The sequence below is a fragment of the Rissa tridactyla genome, chromosome 4 (assembly GCF_028500815.1).
Source record: "Rissa tridactyla isolate bRisTri1 chromosome 4, bRisTri1.patW.cur.20221130, whole genome shotgun sequence".
Lineage (NCBI taxonomy): Eukaryota > Metazoa > Chordata > Aves > Charadriiformes > Laridae > Rissa > Rissa tridactyla.
In genome coordinates this window covers 83401127-83422803 of record NC_071469.1, presented here as the reverse complement: position 1 = coordinate 83422803, position 21677 = coordinate 83401127, and the positions used below count along the sequence as shown (strand labels likewise).

Genomic DNA, 21677 nt, shown 5'->3' with positions numbered 1-21677 from the left:
GGAATAGCTATCAGCTGTTATAAATTCTGTTCACAGTTTTTCTTTGACATTTGTGATTTAGATCCATCTCATTTGTACTTCGCTTCTGAATGCAGTTCTGAAAACTCGAACACACTTTTATCATGTTGGTATTACAAGGCTCTTGCTCCAGAGTCCTTTAGAGTACAAAGAAATGTTGCTTAATGGAATTCTTACAGTAATGTCAAATTTGTACAAATCTCTTAAGATTTGCTGTTATGAATTCTTGCACAATGTAATGAACAACAGCTTTAAAGTGGTTTTAGACAATAAGACCAAGTTTTTATTGGGTTTAAAATGAAAACACAACATGGTTAATAAAGCATTGCAAAAAAAATGAGGTTTTAATTTTGTCCACCTATATAAAAGCTTCAAAATATATATATTTTTTTGTGTATTTAAAGACAGGCTGTCAGAGTTGTTCATCTTACTGATGGATAAATGGGGCAGTCAGTATTCCATTCCTGTTCAAAGGATCGCATTGAAGTGGAGCCAGTCGTAATACTGCGCAGTCAAAGTCAGTGGCAGAATCTGCACTGGCATGATTAGGTTGTGATTTGGTGAAGGATCTCGGTTTTCAAACATGCCATCAGGTACCACTGTGAATTTAATTAAACCAAATGGAAAAGTTTAGAATAAACTGGGAAGTTTTCACTGAGCTGATGGGCTGACTGGGATTCCTGGTTGCTAGTTTTTAATACTATGTTCCCTTACTCTTTTGCTAGTGGTTTTTGTGTTTGATCAATGTATGAGAGAAGTGAGATCTAGCTAATATGGGGTATTACTTTACTGTCTGACTTAACGTTTCACACTGTGTTTTCATAGTGAAAGTATTGCTGCTCCTCCTCCTCTTCTTTTTCCCACTGCTACCTCAGTAGAATTTTGTTTATAAAGACGTTGACGCTTGTTATGATTGAAAGCTGAATTTTCAATATTTGTTGCTTTACAAAACCCTTAGCTGTTAAAATGAGACAGCGCATCAGAACTTGAATCTTCTCTTAAAAACGTAGCTTCACATCTTTAAGGCATCTTCAGGATTTCCCAATTACTATAAAAATCTTGAGAATAAGAAACCAAGTAGGTGAGCTAGACTGGATAGAAGAACGCGGAAGAGGGAAGAGTTACATAGGACGCATCAGCAGAATGTAAACAACTTTGATGTTTAACACAAAATAACTCAATCTGTTTCACTGGACTGAAAATTGTGAAGAATTGTAAGTGGTGAACTGGAGACAGTGCCTTGTTTAAGGGATGCTTTGGTGACAAAGAGTGAGGACTGTATTCTTGTAAATAAATAGAAGTGCTGAACTCGTATGTTTTCTTTCTAATGGCCATAAACTATGAGATGCCAGATTTTTGCCTGGCCACTTGGGCATGCGTACTTGGGCACAATGCAGTTCCAGGAGTTTGGAGTGGCTTATTTCCATTATAAGATAAAATAATGACTCCTGCTATTCTGGAAGCTAACTGTTGACACTTATAACGAACCCTGGCATTTGCTTGGCTGGAGTTATAAAACTATAGGGAATGGATATTGAGTGTTTTTAGGGCTGAAGTGCATTATTCTCTGTAGGTTTTTACTAATTTATGTTACCAGGGAATCTAAAAATTTTTGCACGTTTCTTCCCTCCCAAAAGCCTGCAAAAATTGTGCCATTGCTTCTGTTTGCATCTGTTTACAAAAGTGTTTGGTTTTTTTTTTTGATAGGTAAGGAGAGACATGATTCAATAATATCTGGGATCATATCTTCCACTTGGGTAATCCTTCTAATTAATTTATGACTTGCTGTGGGTTTTTCTGTGTGTATTTTCTGCAGTGATTAATCAGAATTTTGAAACTGGCAGCCCATAGCAGCATTACAAAAGACAAAGCCAAACCTAAAAATTGTAAGCAATTAACTTATTCTACCTGCCTGAGAGTCATTTGTAGAGAGAAGTATTCCTCATCTTGTGAAGTGCCAGATGTACTTGAAATTATCATAACTGAATGTAACTTCTGGTTTTCATGATGCCAGTGAGCATTCTGTGGAAGGTACCGTTCCCTGTCACAGTGATGGTCGGTGCTAGACTTTAGCCTGTTTTGCATTTAAACTGGATAAAAATGAGTACAGAGCCCTGTCTCTGCTCAGGAACTCCCCACTGGTACTTTTTTTACTGTAACTACAATGTTGGTGCATAATAATATTTCAGAGATTCACGTTAAGCTTGGGGAAAAAAAAATGAAGAGACCGGAAAGGTCTGAGTGAGGATCATCTTTGCTCCTCTTTCTCCCCGAGCTTTTGTTTTTCCTCCTCTCCTGCTCTTCTGTATGTGACAGCACAGAATTTTTCTGCTTTAATGTGGAGTTCCTTGTGCACTTTTTCCTTCCGCCCGTACGGTTCTGCAATAGGGTAGATCTTTGCAGAAATCTTCCCAGTGGGAGAGGTGGCTTCACCACTGAAGTGTTGTGGGATGGCTAGGGAATGGTGGTTTGTGGGAAATGTATGTGAATGTATTTTACCATCTAGTCAGAGGTGCTAAATGGCTGAAGAAAAAAAGTGAGGCAGAGCCCTGAGCGCTTCTGCGAGGAGCTGAGAAGTCTGGCGCTCTGCTTCCCACTAGAAGTCTTGCCGGCTTCTGAGCAAGGTAGTGAGAACAAGACCAGCAAGGAAGTCCACATCTGGGAACCCTGGCAGCTTGTCGTGAGGTGTGATGGAGTCGAAAGTAGCTGGAAGGTGTCCTAGTTTAATAGCTGTGAGAGAAAGGACGGAGGGCTGTGGGAAGCTGCTGTTTTCTTTCTACAAAGCAGAGAAAAAATTCTCAGCCTTGAAAGGATGATGAGCTACTTCTGTTCCTCAAAAGAGTGATGGTGTACATAAGAAGAGACGTTGGAGGGATTACAGCTGGAATGGAATCAATAATGGGTTAATATTAACCATAATTCCAAAGAATTAAATTAGCAGCAGGGTGCTGTAGATGACACAACTATAGGATGCAACTAACAAAAAAAAAAAAAACCCAAGTTGAAAAACACTTTGTGAGAAAACAGAAATTTTCTTATTGGCGTGTTGGAAAATGAGACCTATGCTTACTTAAACTGCATTAAACAAAGTGATTAAAATCCAGCACATTTGTGGGCATACTTTTAAGAAATATTTACTTTACAAGAAACCGTTCTTGGATTCAAACAATATCGCTAATTGTAAATGGTGCTTTGCAGGTATTGCTGTAAAGAGCATATATTACCATAAATTACCGTTGGCCATAAATTAACTGGTTTTGCAGTTGAGATTCTTCTGATACCAGATTAATTGGTTGAAACTGTAGAAGAGAACGAAAATGGAAAGTGCTAAAACTGTGGTGTTTCTGGAATATTAAAGTACTTGAATGTGTGAGGAATGAAGGAGGGGAAAGCAGGTACCTGCAGGAGAAACAAAGTATGCAAAAGTTGGAGGTAAGGGAACTATAAAATACAGGGTATAGAAAGACACAAGGATATAGTGATTTTTTTTTTTTAATTATATGTGAAATTAGCCAGGGAGAGAAGATAAATGATAATTACTTTGAAATCTCCAACAGTGATGGGAAGAGTCCACAAAAGGAGAATTGCAAAAGGGAACATATGATGAGATATTTTTGTGCTACTTTTGGAGTAGTACTTTCATGGATAAATAAATTTTAACAAAATCTGTGATTTACTGCTTGAGAACACTATAAACGTTTTCATGTTGTTGTTTATGTCTCAGCCCAGTACTGTTTGGAGCATAAAGAAATGTAAAATGAAAAATGAGTGCACAAGATTGAGAAAAAAAAAAAAAAAAAAGGACATAAATCAGAGCTCTAGCCACCTGGTCCTGGGGGTGGCTAGGGCACACACCTTTGTTATGGAGCACCTCCTGAAGGTGTTGGGCCATTTGTCCCACCGCTTCTGCTGTTCATCACTGCAAGGGTTAGAAACGTTCTTCGCTCTCCAGCCTAATTTATTCTTTCCCTGGTTGGTTTTGTGCTCTTGTAGTCTAACGTTTAAACAGCTGACGAGTCGGTCCTTCGCACACCTCTTGCTCTCCTGCTCGCTCTCAGGAAGGAAAACGCACAGGATCCTCCACACTCCAGCTCTTCCAACCACGTTTTTTTCTCTTGTTTTCTTTACTCTGTGGAAGGATGTGAGCTGGGTGGGATTTTTTTTTTTTTTTTTCATTTGAGACTACATTTTCAGAATTACACTGATTATATTTATTTCAATTGCAGGCGTGGAGGTGTAGAGATTGTAATCAGAGACTAAAGTCTCATGAATCACGGGCTGCTACCATCAAGTGAAGGAATGAGCAATGGTGCAGCCACTGGTCTGGGGGCCGGTGGGGGAGCCCTGGAGCACTGATCCACGCTGGCCCCCGCCCCAGCTGAGTCTCTGGTTGGGCATGGGGGAGAAGACAGCAGAAGTGATTTAATCACGGAATCACGGACACGTGGGACATCCTGTTGGGTTAGAGGAGTGGGTCTCTGGTGTAGAGGCGGCAGAGTCCACGCCTTCATAGCCCTCAGTCCATTTCATGCTCACGTCAGAGGGGTTACCAGAGTAGAAAATGAATGTTTTGTTCATTCTTTGAATATAACACAGGGCAAACTGGTCTTTTCCTATTTCCACATCCTTCCGACATCTGGTGAGTTGGAAAGTTGTATACAAATGGCATGGCAAAAACCTGTAACAAAACTGTCTTGAGTAGAGTGAATGGGGAAAGAAACCACTTTAATTCAGGAGGAGACCATGAAGTCTAAGTATCAAGCGTGGACTGGATTAATGCACACTGAGTTTTCAGCCTGGCAACTTTCTGTGAAATCTCCTATTTCGAGAAGTGGAGTCAAGAATAAGATTATTAAAACATTTCTTATACCTGATTCTATTGTTGTGATAGTAGAGGACAATAAAGCTAAACCCAAATGTTTCTTTTGTTGTTTTCCAAAGGATTCATCCCCCTGAATTCTTCAAGAAAAAATACGCTGTGGATGAAGTCCACTATGTGAATGAGGTGAGTTGATTGTGTCTCTGAATGTTTTTCTGTGAATACAAAAATCAGTATGTGGCAATGATTTTGCTTAACTTTAGTCCTCTGCTTACTGGATGTCTCCTGACTTGGTGGGACCTTTCCCCCCCCACGGTTACTGGAAAGTGTCCTTCATTTTTATAAAGCACGTGCAATTTATTTATTTCTTAAAAGGCTGCCAGTTTGAGCTAAGCATTAAGGTCTTAATCCAAAGAGGTCTCATGATGCACAGAACATGTCTGTGAGATCTGTCAGTCTGTCTTTATCCAACAGAAACGTGTTGCTAAATAGATTTTTCTGCAAAGCCTTGGGGATTTGAGGAGATTGCTGGCAGGGAGTTTGCATGTCCTGCCTCTGACTTAGGAGCCTACATTTATTTTGTGCTTCCAAAGAGCTGTGAGGAAAGGCTGTCTGCCTTACTCTTAGTTTATGTTGAATCATTCTAATATTTGAATAAGCAAATATATTCATATTTTGACATGCAAATGTGACTTGCTTAATTAGGTTTCTTATTTCGTTTCTGAGCAGATGTTTACATGCTCATGCACCTGGGCATTACCTTTTCCTTGGTAGGAAGGCTCAGCAGGGTGAGGGCAGTATTCCTGCCAAGCTCTGGGGGGGATTTTCATGGAGAGCAGCTTGAAAAGGAAGACTCTGATCCTTCTGTCCCTGCAGAGCACTAACTCAGACTCACTAGACCAAACATTTTGCTCTCATCAGCTGTGAGACAGTTTCATTTCATTTTCATAATGAGTCCAGCTATGAAGTGCAGTTTGATCCTGTGTTTCAGTAGCTGGGGGTGGGGGAGGCTGTGGAGAGGTTGTTTTTTGACATGCGTGAGTTGGAGTCGTGTTTAGTGCAGGCTCTCCAGTGCTCATCTGTCAGATGGCGAAAATGGCAAGTGGAAAAGACATGTTTTATTTTTAAAAATCACATTTATTTTAGGCCATCTTAGTTGTTTTGGGTCACTTTCCATCAACAAATACCATTATTGCAATTCTATTCCCTGCTTCCTTACTGCTTAAAAATCTCATTGATGGGAAAAAGAGCTCTTTATGTGGAACAGTAAATTGTCCCAACATAAAGGCTGTTTTCCTCCTGGACTACATGGATTGAAGATAGAAGCTCTTGAAGCTTGCAGAAAATCTGTTCAGCTTTCAAAGGTTCTGTCTATAACTTTTGCCTGGCTTGCCAAGGAATTGGTTTTCCAGCATCAGGACTCTGTGGATGTTATTTACAGGACAGTTTTATGTCAACAAATGACCAACTTGTGTATGTGTGTAATCCTGGTATTTCATGGGGAGGAAAAAAAAAGTGGAATTTGTATTTTTATACCTTGCTGCCGTATGCTTTCTTTTTTTAATATTATTAGCGTGCTATTAAGCTGGTTTAAAGTTGATAGAACTGTGCTTCATGGAATCACGTGATTTGATCGTTGCCTGAAGGAACGTGTCATGCAGCGTCCACATTTCTGCAGCTGCTCTGAAAGCCCAGTTCTCTGCAAGCCCAGTGGTTTTGTTCTCAGTTTGTCAGTGTTTGAAAAATGCTGAAGGAGCCTAAAGACGTATTAGGCAGTAAAAGATGACCCATGGGAATAACAGTAAACATTCGTTACTAAGTATTTAGCACACTGTGACATAATAGTATTAATGCACATATGTTTTATATGCAGTGGTGCATTGGGGATGCAGAGTACCCTGTTATTCCTTATTTCTGTGTGACATTACATCTTTTTGGCTCATATTTCCTCTGTCTTCCAAATGATGACAATAGACTTAATCTTAAGTTATAGTTGGTAGTTATGTCTTTAAAGGACACCACGAACTTAAGCACTGTTTCTGTCTAAATATTTTGTGATGTACTGACTCTTGTTACAAGTGTCAGGTAACACTACGATATCTGAAAGGTATCAGAGGAGCATTGTTTGTCTTTGCAGCTCATTTACTTTGGGTACAGCAAATGTTGATGATATTGGTATCAATGTGATTAAAAGGAAGAAAAAAAAGAAAAATAGTAACAATCTAAAACTTCTGTTTAGATATCCAGTGTCTTGGCTTCGAAGAAACCTGCTGTGCTCCTTACTTTGGTGAGTCATATTCTACAGAATAGCTACCCATTTTCTTCAATAAGGAGATCAGTTTATTCAATATTTCTTTGCACGGTCCTTCCCTGTCTTTTCCTCCCCATCTTTGCCAAATTTGAAGCTACATGTGTATAGTCATCTAGTCTTCTGCCTCCTCCATGATCTCAAGATCTGTAATCTCTGGCCCCCCAGTCTATATTCCCTGTGAAAAGCTTTGTCTGTTTTCTGGTAAAACACGACAAGCCTATCTGACGTTGGCCATGCTCTCCTCCAGCCTTTGAGCAATGACTCCAAACTCCATTCTTCTCTTCTGCCGCTCTGGTCATGTCATGAGCATGTTTGGGCCTTTCTGTGGAAATCCCACAAGGATTCAGGGACCACTTTTTCTGCGTTGAGTGGGTTGGTAAGAACAGCTTCTGGGAGGAGGGAGTGATATCACACGCCTGCCAAGTACTTTGGATGGTGCTTGCATTTTTCTCTGGAAGAAGGATGAATGAATAGATGTAAAGGCTGCAAGTTTCTTCTTGCCATCACCTTTCCCTCAGCTTCTTTCCTTGACAGATGTTTTGTAAACCTCTCACTATGAAGAGTATCTGATTTCTTGTCTCCAATCAATATAAGAAATGATTTGCTGACTCTGAGCTTTCCCTTACAGCAAATGCAGTGAGAGCTCCTGGATTTCTTCTTTTCCCATGATGGTTGCCAGACAGAAGTCTTACAAAAAGTCCCCCTTAAACAGTTACGTAGCATGAGATCTGATTTCTTTATCCATTAAGAAAAGAGGCCCTGAATAGCTTTCAGTCTTTCTTCCACTTATATTTGTGTACACACACGTGCGCTCATATACACATATAAAAGATAACACTATAGCTTTTCTCATGTCCTTTAAGAGAAATGAGTGGGAAAGGGAATATTTGACCATCTTGTGCTTTCTTACTGTTCATTTCTGCACATCAAGTTGTTGATTAGTTGTCACTCTGTGAGCATCCTGTTGTAATCGGGAATTTTCACCTAATTCCTGGCTGAGAGGATGGAGCTATAATGCTTTCACAGTCCTCCCACTGCCATGAAGAAGTACACAGAGAAATGGGAAAAGCCCTTCTCTTCCTGCGAGCTGAGTGGAAACTCGGTCCTCTCCTCCTTGCTCTCATTCCAAATACAGGACCGTGGTGCTGCTCCGCAGGCTTTCCCCAGCATATGTCAGAAGTAGTGGCCAAAATACTCTTGCCTATGCTACTTGCTGTAGGGAAGCGGCATGCAAATTTAAATAGTAAGCATTGCCAAGGCAGTGCACAATAATTTATTTTTAAATGAAATTACTTTAGAAGAAGCCTTCCCCATTTGTTATTCCCTTGCCCTTCATTATTATATAGGTCTCCTAGCTCCCTCTCAAGACAGGAGGGAATTAGAAATCAAAGCTCGCCATTTTCCTAAGCAGCACATCCGAACCTGAGTTCTACGCTGGTCTCTTCTGAAACAAATAATTTCTTATATTGGTCTGCATTTGAACAAACGGTCTGTTTGTTTTTATTTATAGCGATTCAAGTAAACATGTGTATAAGTTTTCCTAAAGACTTAACTGCAGTCAGATTCTCCATGTGATTTAAATTTTAAATACTCGTGTTTGGCTCAGAATCACGGTCCTTTTAATCTTTTCCTTCTCAGCGTGGTGTTAATACTGATAGCGGAAACGTCTCCAAAGAAGCTTCGTTTGAGGGAATCAGCCAGTAAGTGACAAAGCTTTTTTTTGTACATTAATTGTTGCATGCTTATGTTGAATTCATTTATATTTCACATTAAATGATGCTTTTTTTAATGACAGGATGTTGAATGGCAGATGAAATGTATTGGTATTTCTTTGGAAAGAAAATGTTTGACATGTTTCTAATGACTTGAAATACAATGGTAGATTTTTTTGAAATGTCTTTTGCATCTAAGGTCATCCAGTATTTGTCTTTCTCTGTGTTTGCCTTAAGTATCTAAAACCAAACAGTCCCATCGCCTTACCTCCGTTTCCACTTTTGGGATTGGAATATTTGATTTTCATGTTTCAAAGAAATGAATCTTTAAAAGTAGCTTCTTTCTCTTAGTGACTTCCTTGTACAGCATTAAGGTAGATATCGGGGATTCTGGTATGCACAATCTTCTGAAAAGATGTCGCATTACAGGTATAAAATAAAAATCACCTTTCTGCTGGATGCGATCTTTTAGTGTCACTTGATGTTGTCTTTTTGTGAAATTTGGCTGCTAGTGGTGTGAAAATGTCATCCTGCGGTATTTTGAAAAGGCAGTAAATAAAAATACATCACAGCCTGCTCTGGGATGTGAGGATGATGGCCTCAATTTTGAATGAAATACAACTGTCTATTCTGTTATGGTATCCTAAACCGAGATCATTTTGCGTTTTAGCTGAAGTGTATGGCGAAAAAGAAACAAAGCCTCCCATTAAAAAGGCTGTTAAAATAAACACTTATGCTGAGATGTTGAGTAAATGGCCATTTTTTTCTGATCCTTGACTCCCAGTCACCCCGTTGGATTTTTCTCCATCCACCTCTGTCGACAGCATAATAATTAATGCACCTATGATCATAATGCACAGAATTTGCTGCAAGTCCAGGCACTCATTTCTGTAGTGCGAGAGCATGCTTTCTGCTGGGATCATCTTTTCTCTGTGTCATGTGAGCTGAAATCTGGAATCTGAGTCCGTAATTACTTTGTTCTCCCCTCTACAACCTAAATGGAAACTTAATGATTCTGTCAGGGATGTTGGGGACCAAGGTGGCAGACATTTAGACATCTTTTGCTGCCCGGGGAGTTAAATATAAACTATTCCAGAATATAAGCAAGCCATTTTTAATGAGTTTTTGGTGTCCTCTCTGCTATTAGAGTAATACGATGTTCGGTTGCTTTGACCCAGTAGATACTCAGTTATCTTATGCTCTCCAGGTACAGGTGGACTCCAAAATCTGTGTGGAGCGATACCTCCAGTTTTATCTGAGACATGTCTGCAGGAAATATAAACAGTTATTAACTCCAGCACTGATTTGCTATGGGAATGAGGTACAAAGGCCTGTTTGAAGTACCAAAAAGCCCTTTTTTCCCCCTGAATTTCACTAAACACTAGAGTTTAATTAGAAACGCATTCTATTACTAGTCAACATTAAGGTAGGAAGCCACTCCATTTAGCACTTGATTTGAGATTTTAATAGCATGTCTCCTGCAACACTTAAAGGGATTAATGGTATTTTATCGCTGTCTTCTCGTCTTGCGGTAAAGATGCTGTCAGTGTGCTCCGGGAGGAGTGCTTCTCCCTTCTGCAGGGGCGATTTCCAGCTGCTTAGCAGATCCTTCTCTTTAGAGACCCGGGCGAGCTCCTGCCTCTCCACCCCTAGGCACCAAGTTCTTCATTGTGCGGCCTTTGACAGAGCTGGTGGGTGCCTGCCTGAGCAGGCATTGCTTTTGTTGTTGGACTCACTGCCCTCTCCTGACAGCTCCCCCGCCCTCACACGTGTCCCTCCAGCCTTCCCCCATCTCCCCAGCTCCTGCTTGTGTCTCCCCGGGGCTGCGCGTCTGTGGGGACAGCCTGCTGGGTCTGCCTGGGGCGGTGATCACGGCTCTGGGGGGGCTGCCTTTTACACTGCGCTCTCCTCAGGTTTTTGTAACTGCCTGTAAATCAGGCCATTTTATATTTATTTTCGACACAGACCCAAACCAATTTCAGCACTCCTGCTTTCCTGCTTCTCCACCTCTCCTGTATCAAATGTGGCCTTTATAGAAACACGTATATTTCGGATGTATTGATTTCCTCCCAGAGGGCTAAAACCATGGAGTTTGTACCAAGCAATGTGTTCCTTCAGACCGCCCCCCCGCCGTCTGCCCGTGCCTGCACCGTGTCGGCCGCGGCTCTGCCCTGCCTGTGGTGCTGTATTTTATTCCTGGGTTCTTCTCTGTTCCCATTTTCTGGCTACCTGGCCAAGATGTATTTGCTCGGGGGCCCTGTTGTGTTCCTCTTGCTCCCATTTATCTTTTTTCTCCTGGACTGACTGTGCTCCAGTGTGGGTTCATTGTGGGGTTTTTTGGGGGGGGGATGTATAATAATAGAAATAATGTATCATTTCCTGAAAAAGCTGAATCTTGCTTTCTTTGCAGGCTGTTCATCTGCTCCTGTCAGAAGCTGCCTTTCTCTTGCCCTGATGATGTTGCTTCCCTGCCTTACATTTTGAACCTTTTGAAATTCTTCTGGAACATAATTACCTAAACTATTTGATTAATTTTTCCATTGTAATAAATAGTCATTTGAGATAAAATGACTATTGTGGTCATGGGTTATTTCTACACCTCACCCTGAATATCACCCCTAAGTTATTTTTATCCCGCTGGCAATGATCAAACTGGTCACAGAGCCCACAGTAGCGAATCTTACCATAGTTTCTGTCAGTTTATGTATAGCTCTCCCGTACAGCTAAGTGTGTTGTACTAAAAATGCTGGTGTCTTGCTGCAGTCGGTAGGAAGGGAGAGGGGCCGTGCTTGGGGAGCCCCCTGCTCAGTGGGGGGGAGCAGCCTGGTTGTGTGCAGGGAACAGCAGAGGCCCAGGCCCTAACGCCCCTCGGGCCAGCTGTGTTTCCAGATGTTACGCAGCCTGCAGAGGCTGAAGTGTAGAAGGCAGGTCTCTGAAGTAGTTCTAATGCCTTGTTTTCTAGAAAGATGTATTGCTGTTTGCTAATAAAGACTCGTTCTGGGTTTTTTTTTTCCTAATTCATGGGCTTTCAGACTGGAAAATGTGCAGGAATTTTTAAAATCTAATCATGTAGCGGTTATGTAGCACTTGTAAAAATGCTTTGAGATGATGTGATTGACCATACAGGAAATGGATTTTGAACCATATGTATGTAATGTGCCACATACTTTAAAACGCTGGGGAATAAATCTTTGCTGGCTGTGTTGGGGGCTCTTTTTAATCCTCAGAATCGCTTGATGTAAGCAATAGACAGTTTAAGCACTCGTACCTAGGGTTTAAAGATTGTCAGGGAGTTCCTTTGCCCGAGAGCTGCCCGTGCTGGGTATGGCAGCGCAGACCGCCTGCCCGGCCTCTTCCCTGCTGCCCAGCGCACTCCGGCGCAAGGGAAAGACCCTCCGTGTTGAAGAGGAGTAGAAAATTCTAACATCGTGTATGAATATGTTTTAGATTTTTATCACCATATACACACAAAGCGTATTCATTACACTGACAAAAAAGGGTCTCGTTATACAGTGTTATTATATAGGAGGTGTAGATGTCTAGGTTTTTTAAAAACTAATGAAATTGTCTTGCATGTTAAAGGACAACCGAGTACAAAATCAATTCGGTCATGCCTTTCAGTGTAGTATTTCTTAGTTCTGTGTTGATTAAATGGGAGCATTAACATGTTACAGATTGCAACTGTAGCAAAATATCAATTTGTTTTCTTCCTCCAGAGCGCATATCTCATCATCTAAGTATTGTCAATTTGCAAATTGCAGGAAAATGTAGAATTGGATTGCTCTGCATGATCCTCTTAACGTTAGGGCAGTACGTGGTTTTTGAGAGTAAGTTGTCTGTTTTCTAGCAGGGTAAAATCTTTACTGGATGGACAAGGTAGGGTTATTTTATGTTGGACTTTGTGCACAAATTATGTGAATTATTTGTTTTGAACACTATTTATATTCTGTTAGTGATGGCGAGCTCTTCCCCTTGAGCTTGTTATTTAACCAGTAACTTTTAGGATTGGTTTGTTCAGCTGCCTGTTGGTAACTAAAGTGAAACATAATTGGAGTCATTAGCATTAGTCATTAGCAATTGCAAACAGGTGGCTGTGTAGCCACTCGCCCAGGACCCACGGCCATCATGAGCTAAGCCCAGTTGAGACAGTTTAGTCCTTAATCATTGGCTTCCGTGAAAAAGCTATGTACAGTAGATCAAATTCTCTTCCAGATCTGAACTGATGCTGTGTCCTGGAGGTCTAAGATCTTGTTTTATACTTGACGTTACATCAGAAAGTCTGTCTTTCAGGTGGAAGATAAAACTGTGTTCTGCTGGTGACCTCCTGCCTCTTCTCCACCCCCCCTAGCACCCTCTTTTTTGAATCCTGCTGCCTTTCTGTGTGCTTAATTAGCTTTCCCATTTGACAACTACTAGAATTTTCAGGAGCTGCCACATAGTAGATGGTCCCAGCCAGTAAGTTAAACTTGCATTTCTGGCAGCACAGAGACAGTTCAAGTAGAGCCGTTAGGGCCAGGATAGGTAAAAAACAGGGACTGCCACAGAGATGGTACGTCTCTCAGCTGAAATTTCTTTTCTAAAAGTGTATTATTTGAACTATGCCGGTGTACAGTTCCTCGGTGCCCCTCCACCCTTTTTTTTTTTTTTTTTTTCCCTGGTTGGATGCTCAGATGAGATGCAGTTTTCTCTTGTCAGGTTCATAGTTTCACTCTTTGGCTCGTTTGATTTGCTTTTGGTTTCATCCGTTTGTGCTTGTGGTTAAAGTGCGTGTGTCAGGTTCTTGACAGAAGTTCTTGACTTGTTGACAGGTTCTTGACAGGTTCTTGACAGAAGAGAGATGAATTTTCAGAGTCTTAAGTCAGCTGCCTTCTGTACCTGCCCTTCCTTGCCCTTTATTTTCTTTTGTTGCTTCATGGTAACTGTAGTTCATACGTGTCTTATTTGCATGGAGCTGGTGTGGGAGCTCGTGGCAGTGCTGCGGTGTCTCCTTACGCTTGCCTTCATTGATCTGTTTGCTCTCTGACATCCTGATGACAATTAGTGAAAGCTCTCCTATCTGTTCGTACAGCTGCAGCCTAATTCCTCCAGGTCCTGGCTTTCTGTGGTGGTGTCACTGGCTATGTGTTCCAGCCAAACAGGGAGCTCAGGCTTTTGGGTTTTTAGAATTTTTATAGATTGATTTTACTATATCATTCATATATTTCCTTCTTTATAAATTTGTGTTTAACTGGCTCTTCCATTCCGGAATTATGTCTGCATTGGCCTACATAGGTAACAGTTGTTGGGATGGTGATGATTAAATTGAAAAAGCGCTCTTTTTCTGTGGTTTTACAAGACTTCCTTGTTTCCAAGTATCAACTTTATTCTGTAATTATGCAGTATTCTGAGACTTGTGGCTTTTTGTATTGTTGCTTTTCCAGTGGTTTCTAATTAATGCCCATAATACTGAATACCATGCAGTTTGTCCATGTTGAATGTTGTGATAAATTGTTGTTTTCTATCTTGGAGTAGGAACACAAAGCTATTAACCTTCACCTTGTTAGGATTTTATAAGTTTACGAGCGTATGTTCTCAAAAAAAGAGAAGGATAGGGTTTTTTTTCTGCCATCTGAGGGTGCAGGAAGACCCAGGTACAATCAGAAGTGACTTCCAAATAATTTTTTTGATTGGATTTGTGCTTTAGTTCATCCCTTCTGAGGTATAAAGAATCTGGAATAGATTTAATTTTTCCTTCAAAAATGTGCAAAAATTAATTATTGCCTTACAGCATTCTTCTGAAGATCTGTTGGGTGCCTTGGAGCATTTTAATTCTCTTAAATGCCCTAACTGAAGAGCCAACAGTCCTGAGTCAGACAAAAATATCTTTGATGCAGAACGCTCCTTAGGCATTTGAATTGTAAGCAAAAAACCCCTTGAACAATGCTTGAAAATCCATTTATGTTCCACTTAATTACTCAGCTTCTTACTCTTTTGGCCACAGTAATGTTATTGTTTGAAGAGCCTCAAAATAGTTCCAAGAATACATGAATTGCTAATGTAGAAAATAAACAGAAAAATAGTGAAGTGTTTGAGGCCAAGGTGATAGGGAAGCTTTTGCTTTGCCTCTTCTCTAGATGGGAAAAGACAAGGAGAGGTTGTTTTCCTTTCCACAGTCCTTTGAGCAGGCTTGTTTGTCGCATGCCGCATTCTGTGCACACAAACATCGGAAGGTGTAAAACAAAGGATGAAATTAGCAATTCACTGTGTTTAATTTCAGTGAAGGGTATTTGAGGAGCAAAGTTAAAATCACAGAACAGTTCTGGTTGGAAGGGGCCTCTCGAGGTCGATCTGGTCCAACCCATGCTCATAGCACTGAACTTAACATTTTATCTTTGTGAAAAGAAGTTTTTTACATGTGTCCTGAACATACTGTTACTCTGATTTCTGCACATTTTAAAAATTATGCATCCGATTCGCTCTCATGTATTTAAAAATGAAATTCCTGCACAGTGAGGATGAGTGTGTGCATTCTCTCACTGGGGTCTGTACTAGCTCTACTGAATTCCAATGCAGTGTTTGCCTTTGCAGGTTTTCACATCCTCAGAGAAGACACGTTTTTTTTTGGTGGGGGGCGGTAAATAAGCAGTCTCTGCTGTTGTGTGTTTGGCTGGTTTTTAAGATTCGTGGTTTTGTGGTTTTTTTTTTTTATAGATTTAATGTGAACAACAAAATCCTTCATCCTGAAATTGCAGAATGGTGAGTAGCATAAAATCTTTCTCCTCGAGTTCTGTTGAACATCTTTATATTCTGTAGCATTGCTTCAGAGAAATTCCCTCAGCAGAGGCCTCCTAGTTTGCTATCTAAGTTTTAATTTTAAGCTGATTTCATGTTGCGGGATGGAAGTAATGTACGGAAGTAAAAACAGGCCTAGGTAAGAGCATTGAAAAGTCAAGAATTTCTGTAACATTTCTTAAGCCTTGTGTCTGGATATGCATTTTTATAGAATGTGTTTGGAGTTAAGTCACATTTGTGTAAATGTGAATTTGTATGAATAGGAAAAGAACTGAGGATAATTCATATTCTAGCAACGAAAATCAAAGGTAGATGAAAACTGTGTCTGAACAGGTAATATTTAATAAGATGTTATTACTTCTCTAGGATTTATTTTAACAGTATTAATTTTGTTGAATTATTATTCATGTAACTATACTTTTGTAATTCTAGGGGAATTCTGCTGTAGCCTATGTAGAATAGACAAAATCAGAGAGTGTGACTAAGTGTATTAGCAGCTCGCAAAGCTGCTGCATTTTGCCAGTTTTCCTCTTTGGTCAGCATTGCCCGCTTTGTCCTCAGGATTGCTCCGTAACTAGGGCTGTCTAGTTTTCCATTTAGGAAATAAACTGAAGAAACAACATAGTGTATTTTTGTTAATGAATTAGGCTTTTTATTTAAGCTTTTTTGGTGTATTAATCTAGAAAAGAGGAAGCAAATCCTTAGTTAAGACAGATAAGCTCAGAATCTTAAAATGCAAACAGGAAAGTGTACACTCTGACTACCGCTGCTGTAGCTGATTGTGTTATATACTACCACATGCTATTCTTTTTAGTGTTTATTATTAACACCAACGCTGAGAACAATCTTCTGCTGTCTTCATCTGTATCCAGTTGCCAGCTGGGGAGCCAGGGAGATGTTTTTTGAACATCAATGTGATTTCAGAATGTGTAGAATTTTAATAGGTCATGTTTCTGTTGTTAGAGCCATTTGTCATTGCTTGGCATGACGTGAAGTTATGAAAGGGAAGCAGGAAGGCTTTGCTTGGACATTTTTGCATCACTGAGTCAGGGGTGGAGCTGGAGACGTATAGTAGTGGGGCTCATGGCTTGCAAATCCTGCTGAGTGCGAGTGTGTTGCAATACAGAAAATTGCTCAGGGTACCAATTCTTAAATCTTGCCTGTTCTGTCCTTCTAGAATTTGGACCCTTCCTTTTCCAGAACAAAGCAGTTATCTTGTAGAATTGATTTCTGAATTTAAGAGTCGGTCAGCCTTGGAAGTGCAGAGTCCTGAGTAGCGTAGACAGAACACGAGTTCAGAAATTGATGTGTAGGGATGTACAAATTAAAAAATTAAGAACACTTGGTAAAGAAGGACCTTAGCAAAGCATCTTTTCTTTTAGAAATATCATTAGTGTTCAGTTAGTCAAGCTCCTGTCATTACAGATATTGATAGGGAAGATCTAGAACTGTTCAGAGATGCTCCGAGACCCTGATGCTGTGCTACATTGCTTACAAAAATAATAGAAAGGGCTAAGTCAAATTAGAAGTTCATCATAAAGTCTCGTTTTCCTGCAGAGGTGGCTGCTGCTGAGTTCTGGTTGGTTGGTTTGACGCTGGGTTTTTTGGTTGAGACATTGGTAACTTTCATCCTCTGACGCTTCATTATCGTGTGCCCAGCAGCTGGAGGAAGATCCTCCAAGTGCCCTGACAAACCCTTTAAAGAGCGCAGGAGGGAGCTACATCTATGCCATGACGGTGCCACTTTTGTGCTCCTCCTCTTTACCCGCCTTTTTGTACCCTTGCTAGCAGAGAACGACAAGGGGCAAGAAAGGGGTCTAACTTCCAAGCTTTGATCTGTAGATAGAGCAGCACTACAGGGAGAGAGGTGGCGATTTATAGCTGCAGAAGGCTTTGGATTAGGGCTACAAGCGTGTTCCCAAGTTAGCTTTCCTTCTGGTTCCATCCGCCTTTCCAAGGTGTCACCTGATAAGCTTTTCTCTCTGAGGTTTGGGTTAATGGGGGGTTAAATCTTCAGGAAGCTCAGGGATGGACAAAGAGGGGGTCTGTGCCCTGATGCGTACTGAGATAGATGGAGCCATAGACAGGCAGCACTTGGAGCTGTTTGTTTTGGTGGAGAGAATCTCTCCGGGAATTGTGAGTGCCAGCCCGGAATTCTCATTTTGTCTCCCTGTGGTCTCACGGGGAGAGATGAGGGTATGCACCTCCCTTCCACCTGGCTGTCAAGGAAAGGGAATTCTGAGAGAAGTCAAAGTTCAGATTTGCATTCAAAAGTGTTTTAAAAGGTTTTATGGAGTTTGGTGGCTTTCATTTTATGTCAGAAGTATGTTAAACACCGTTGTTAGGATTTGAGTGTCTGATGAAATCAATAAATGAATGACAGGCTGTGTCTATTAATACTTCCTACAGTAATTTCCTTGGAATGTTAAGTTATTGCCCAGGAAACTTTCTTTGGAAAGCAGTAACATTTTTAGAATTAAGAATATTTTTCTTTTAGGAAGATGAATTTTTGGGGGCTATATTCCAGGGTAGGAAATTGCTTAATTGGAATCATATGCTTGCATGGATGCGTACCATTTCAAATTTAGCAAGCTCTGAATTATTCGGTTTTACAGACTCCAATCTATAGCGTGCTGTCAAAACTGCCAGTAAGAGGTGAAATGGCTGAGCTTTCTGAACCAGCCGGGGAGAGCTGTGAGCTCCAAAAGGCAACTCTAGTATTATACAGTGTTCTAATAAAATGCAGAGAAAATGGTTCAATAGTGACAAGGGGCAAAGCGTTTGTGATTACGGATCTGTTGCCTCCCTTGCTTACTCATCTTTTTTCAGGATCTCAAGATCTTCTGACTTGCTGTGAAACTTAAGGATAAAACATAAAAGAATTTGACCTTAGACTGGATTGCAGCAGTTTGCAGATGGGTGTCTTCACTTATTTATTTATTTATTTATTTATTTATTAAATTGAGTGAATGTGTTTTCAAAGACATTTAAACACTTTCATTTTAAATTTCAGGGCACTCATTTCAAATTTGATACTGAATGTTTATGCTAAGTGTCGATTTCACTGTTTTGAAAAGAAAATGTCATCTAACAGAAGACAAACTCCAAACTTGTCCAAATTACCTCCCTAGTAAGCGGAAGGAAATTTTTCTACACTAGCACTTAGCAAAGTGGCCTTTTGTTACTTCAGTATGAATGTCTGTTTGCCATAATCGTGATGGTGCTAGCAGATAATAATTTAGCAATGTACAGCCTGTTTTGTGCCTGCATATACTGTATTTTACTGTAACCTCGATGAGAAAGGGATTTGATATTAATGTGTGGAAGATTTCCTATATTCTGTATTTTGCATTACTTTGATGGAAAGCTGTAATTGTTTCTTCGAGGAAAGTGGTCTGTGTGTTAACGTCTTAAAGCTGGGCATATGCTTTTTGTGTTACTTACGTTGTAAACTCTTAACATCTTTTTCAACTGTTTGAAGATGAACTTCCGTGCTTGGTGTGCATGGAACTCTTCCAGAATGGTATTGTAATGCTTCTTTGCATATGTGCATTACTATATTTACTGGCCTTGATGCTAATTCAGTTAGCGAGTTCGTGGGCCAAAGCTTTCAGAAGAGCATAAATATATCAACTGGAGAAGAGAAATTTCTATAAATAACATGTAGAGAGGTAACAGCAGAGGTGAAAATGGGTGAAGACAAGGAGGACTGCAAAGTCTGTCTACGTGGGCAGCATCTATACGTACTAGGGTGTCTGGAGATGTTTCCAGAAGGAGAAGGAGGAGCGGATGTACCCAGGTGTTTTCCATGCGTGTCATGGAAAGCAGCCATTAGGGTTGCATGCCTGTACTAAAAGCAACAAAAAAAGACAGCTGATAAACACTGGACTGATAACTGAGAACAAATACTTCTGTTGGGCATGATTAGGAATGGTGAATGCATATAGAGAAGCAAACATTCGTATTTCTTCGAGGAAAGCACTGGTTTAGGAAAATGTAGTCAAGTTATGCAAGCCTCAGCTTCATAATTGCCTTGAATTCTGTGTGCTTTTGACCACTTGATTAATGGAAAATAGGTTGTGCATGAAATTTGGTATCCAGCCACTTAAAATGCCCAAACTTAATTTCAGGACTGAAATGATACTTGTTTGTATTAAAAGCTTCTCTCTTCTGTTGGATGACTGATATACGTGAAGAGACCACCTGCTCGTATGGCAAGTGCAAATAAAAGCACAAAGTATATGAAAAAGAGAAGAGTGAGGAAGAAGATATGTTTTTACACTGGTAAAATAAAAAAAAAAAAAAGAGTTAAAAATTATAGGTCAATCCTGACAGTAGGAGACTTGTGTGTCTATTTTAAGTTGATTGCACTGAGTGGCTTGCCTGTTAATCTGAGAACTGTGTTAGGTGCTGAATCTGTACATTTTTGCAATTGCATTAGCTGGAGGCTGGAAATGATTTGTTGCCATTAAAATATTAATGAATGTATGCAGAGTGTGTAACTGGTCCAAGAGCTGTTTTTAATAGAACATTGAACAAAGGTGGGACTTTCTTCCTAGCCTTATCTGGGAAGCGGGGGGGAAAAATTCAGGAGAACTGGAGCACTCGTCACCTGCGAGATTGCCCTGCAGTGCCAACCACAGTGCCTGACTGGCAGCGCTTTAACCCTGGCTGGGGACAGCGTTGCTTTTTATGCCATCAAAACAGTGAGAAGGTGGTGAAATCCATGCCCTTCTGCTACCCAGGTGCGCTGGTGGGAGCTCCATCAGCAGCACCGCTGCAGGCAGCATGGGAGCCCAGGGACTTCTCCTTTCCATATCCAGTGGAGGGTGAAGCTGATTGCATTCCCTGCGCCACTGTACATCCTCCCTCTCTTCCCTGCTGACAGCTGGGTGGTGGGTTTTGTTGGTCTCAAAATGACTAAACATTTTTGTAAGACGCTTCAGTGCTTGACTTTGTGTAAATGAAGGTATTGCGTTGCATAAAAAGCCTGTCTGAGGCTGAGTATGAATTTATATATGCAAACAGATACCCAAGAAGTTATGATCTAAAATAAATATGTTGACCCTGAAGCCTTATGACCTAGTCAAGTAAAATAGGTTCTAATACGTTTGCGCTTGCCGTTGAGCAGTTACTAACTTGTATTACTAGCAGATCCCAATAAAGAGATTAGACAACTGAGTTACGAAACAACCTATTTTTCAGGCACTTGCAGATCAGAGGTATGTACTGCATATTGAAAGTAATATAAAGGCACATCAGACAAGTATTAAATTATCCTGGTAGCACATGCAGTCTTCCAAAGAACAGGATTAAAAAAAAATAAATCTATAAGCCTTTGCTACCTCATTCTAGCAGGGTTATGTTTGAGCTACTGTTCTTTATGTCTTGGCTGAAAGGCAGAAGCAGAAGTTTGTTTCCTCACCCATGGTGAGCAGATTATACCATCCCAGTGTCATTTTTTTCACCTCAGCGTGCATTTTAAAGCCTTGTGCTTCTCATTCTCAATGTGCCTACTGATTATTTTGTGTCATATTCCAGTTGACTAAGGATGTCAGTCCGTTGCCCTCTGCTATGCTCCAGGTTGTAAGAGCACGCTGATTGACGGCAACGTTTTCCCAAGGTCCCTTCCCTCTGCCAGAGCCGCTGTGTTGGGAGGGGGGTGGCTGTGCCGCGCAGCGGTGCGTCGCCGGCCAGGGGAAATGCTCTTAGTGCCTGTCAGAGGCACTGGTGGCTGGCAGACCTGCTTCTGCGCTCATTAAAACAAACTGCAGGAGCAGAAATACAGTAAATAGTTTTCTACAGCCGTGTGAGTAGGAGCATGTCATAATGAAAAAGGGCTGTCTTGGTGGCAGTTTCAAAATATAACAGTTATGGTACTCTGTAACTGCTGCAAACTCTGGAGTGGAGCTGGAAAATACAATTTAAATAGTTCCATGCAATTCAATAGATGTAGTTTTGTTCTTTGTAAACAGTAAGTATGTACTTCACAGCTGCCTTTGAGACGGGCATGAGAAATATTAGGACAGCAGTATGTGTAGCAGTG

General features: G+C 40.7%; 1 protein-coding gene across 1 annotated transcript in view; it reads left to right on the top strand.

Annotated features, from left to right (window-relative positions):
* The window catches only part of PEPD (peptidase D), a 133430-nt gene that overhangs the window by 16761 nt on the left and 94992 nt on the right, over window positions 1-21677 (top strand). The window contains exons 4-7 of the mRNA XM_054198808.1: window positions 4960-5023; window positions 7077-7124; window positions 8787-8848; window positions 15551-15595. Coding sequence (XP_054054783.1) covers window positions 4960-5023; window positions 7077-7124; window positions 8787-8848; window positions 15551-15595 — 219 coding nt within the window. The remainder of the gene's footprint in view (window positions 1-4959; window positions 5024-7076; window positions 7125-8786; window positions 8849-15550; window positions 15596-21677) is intronic.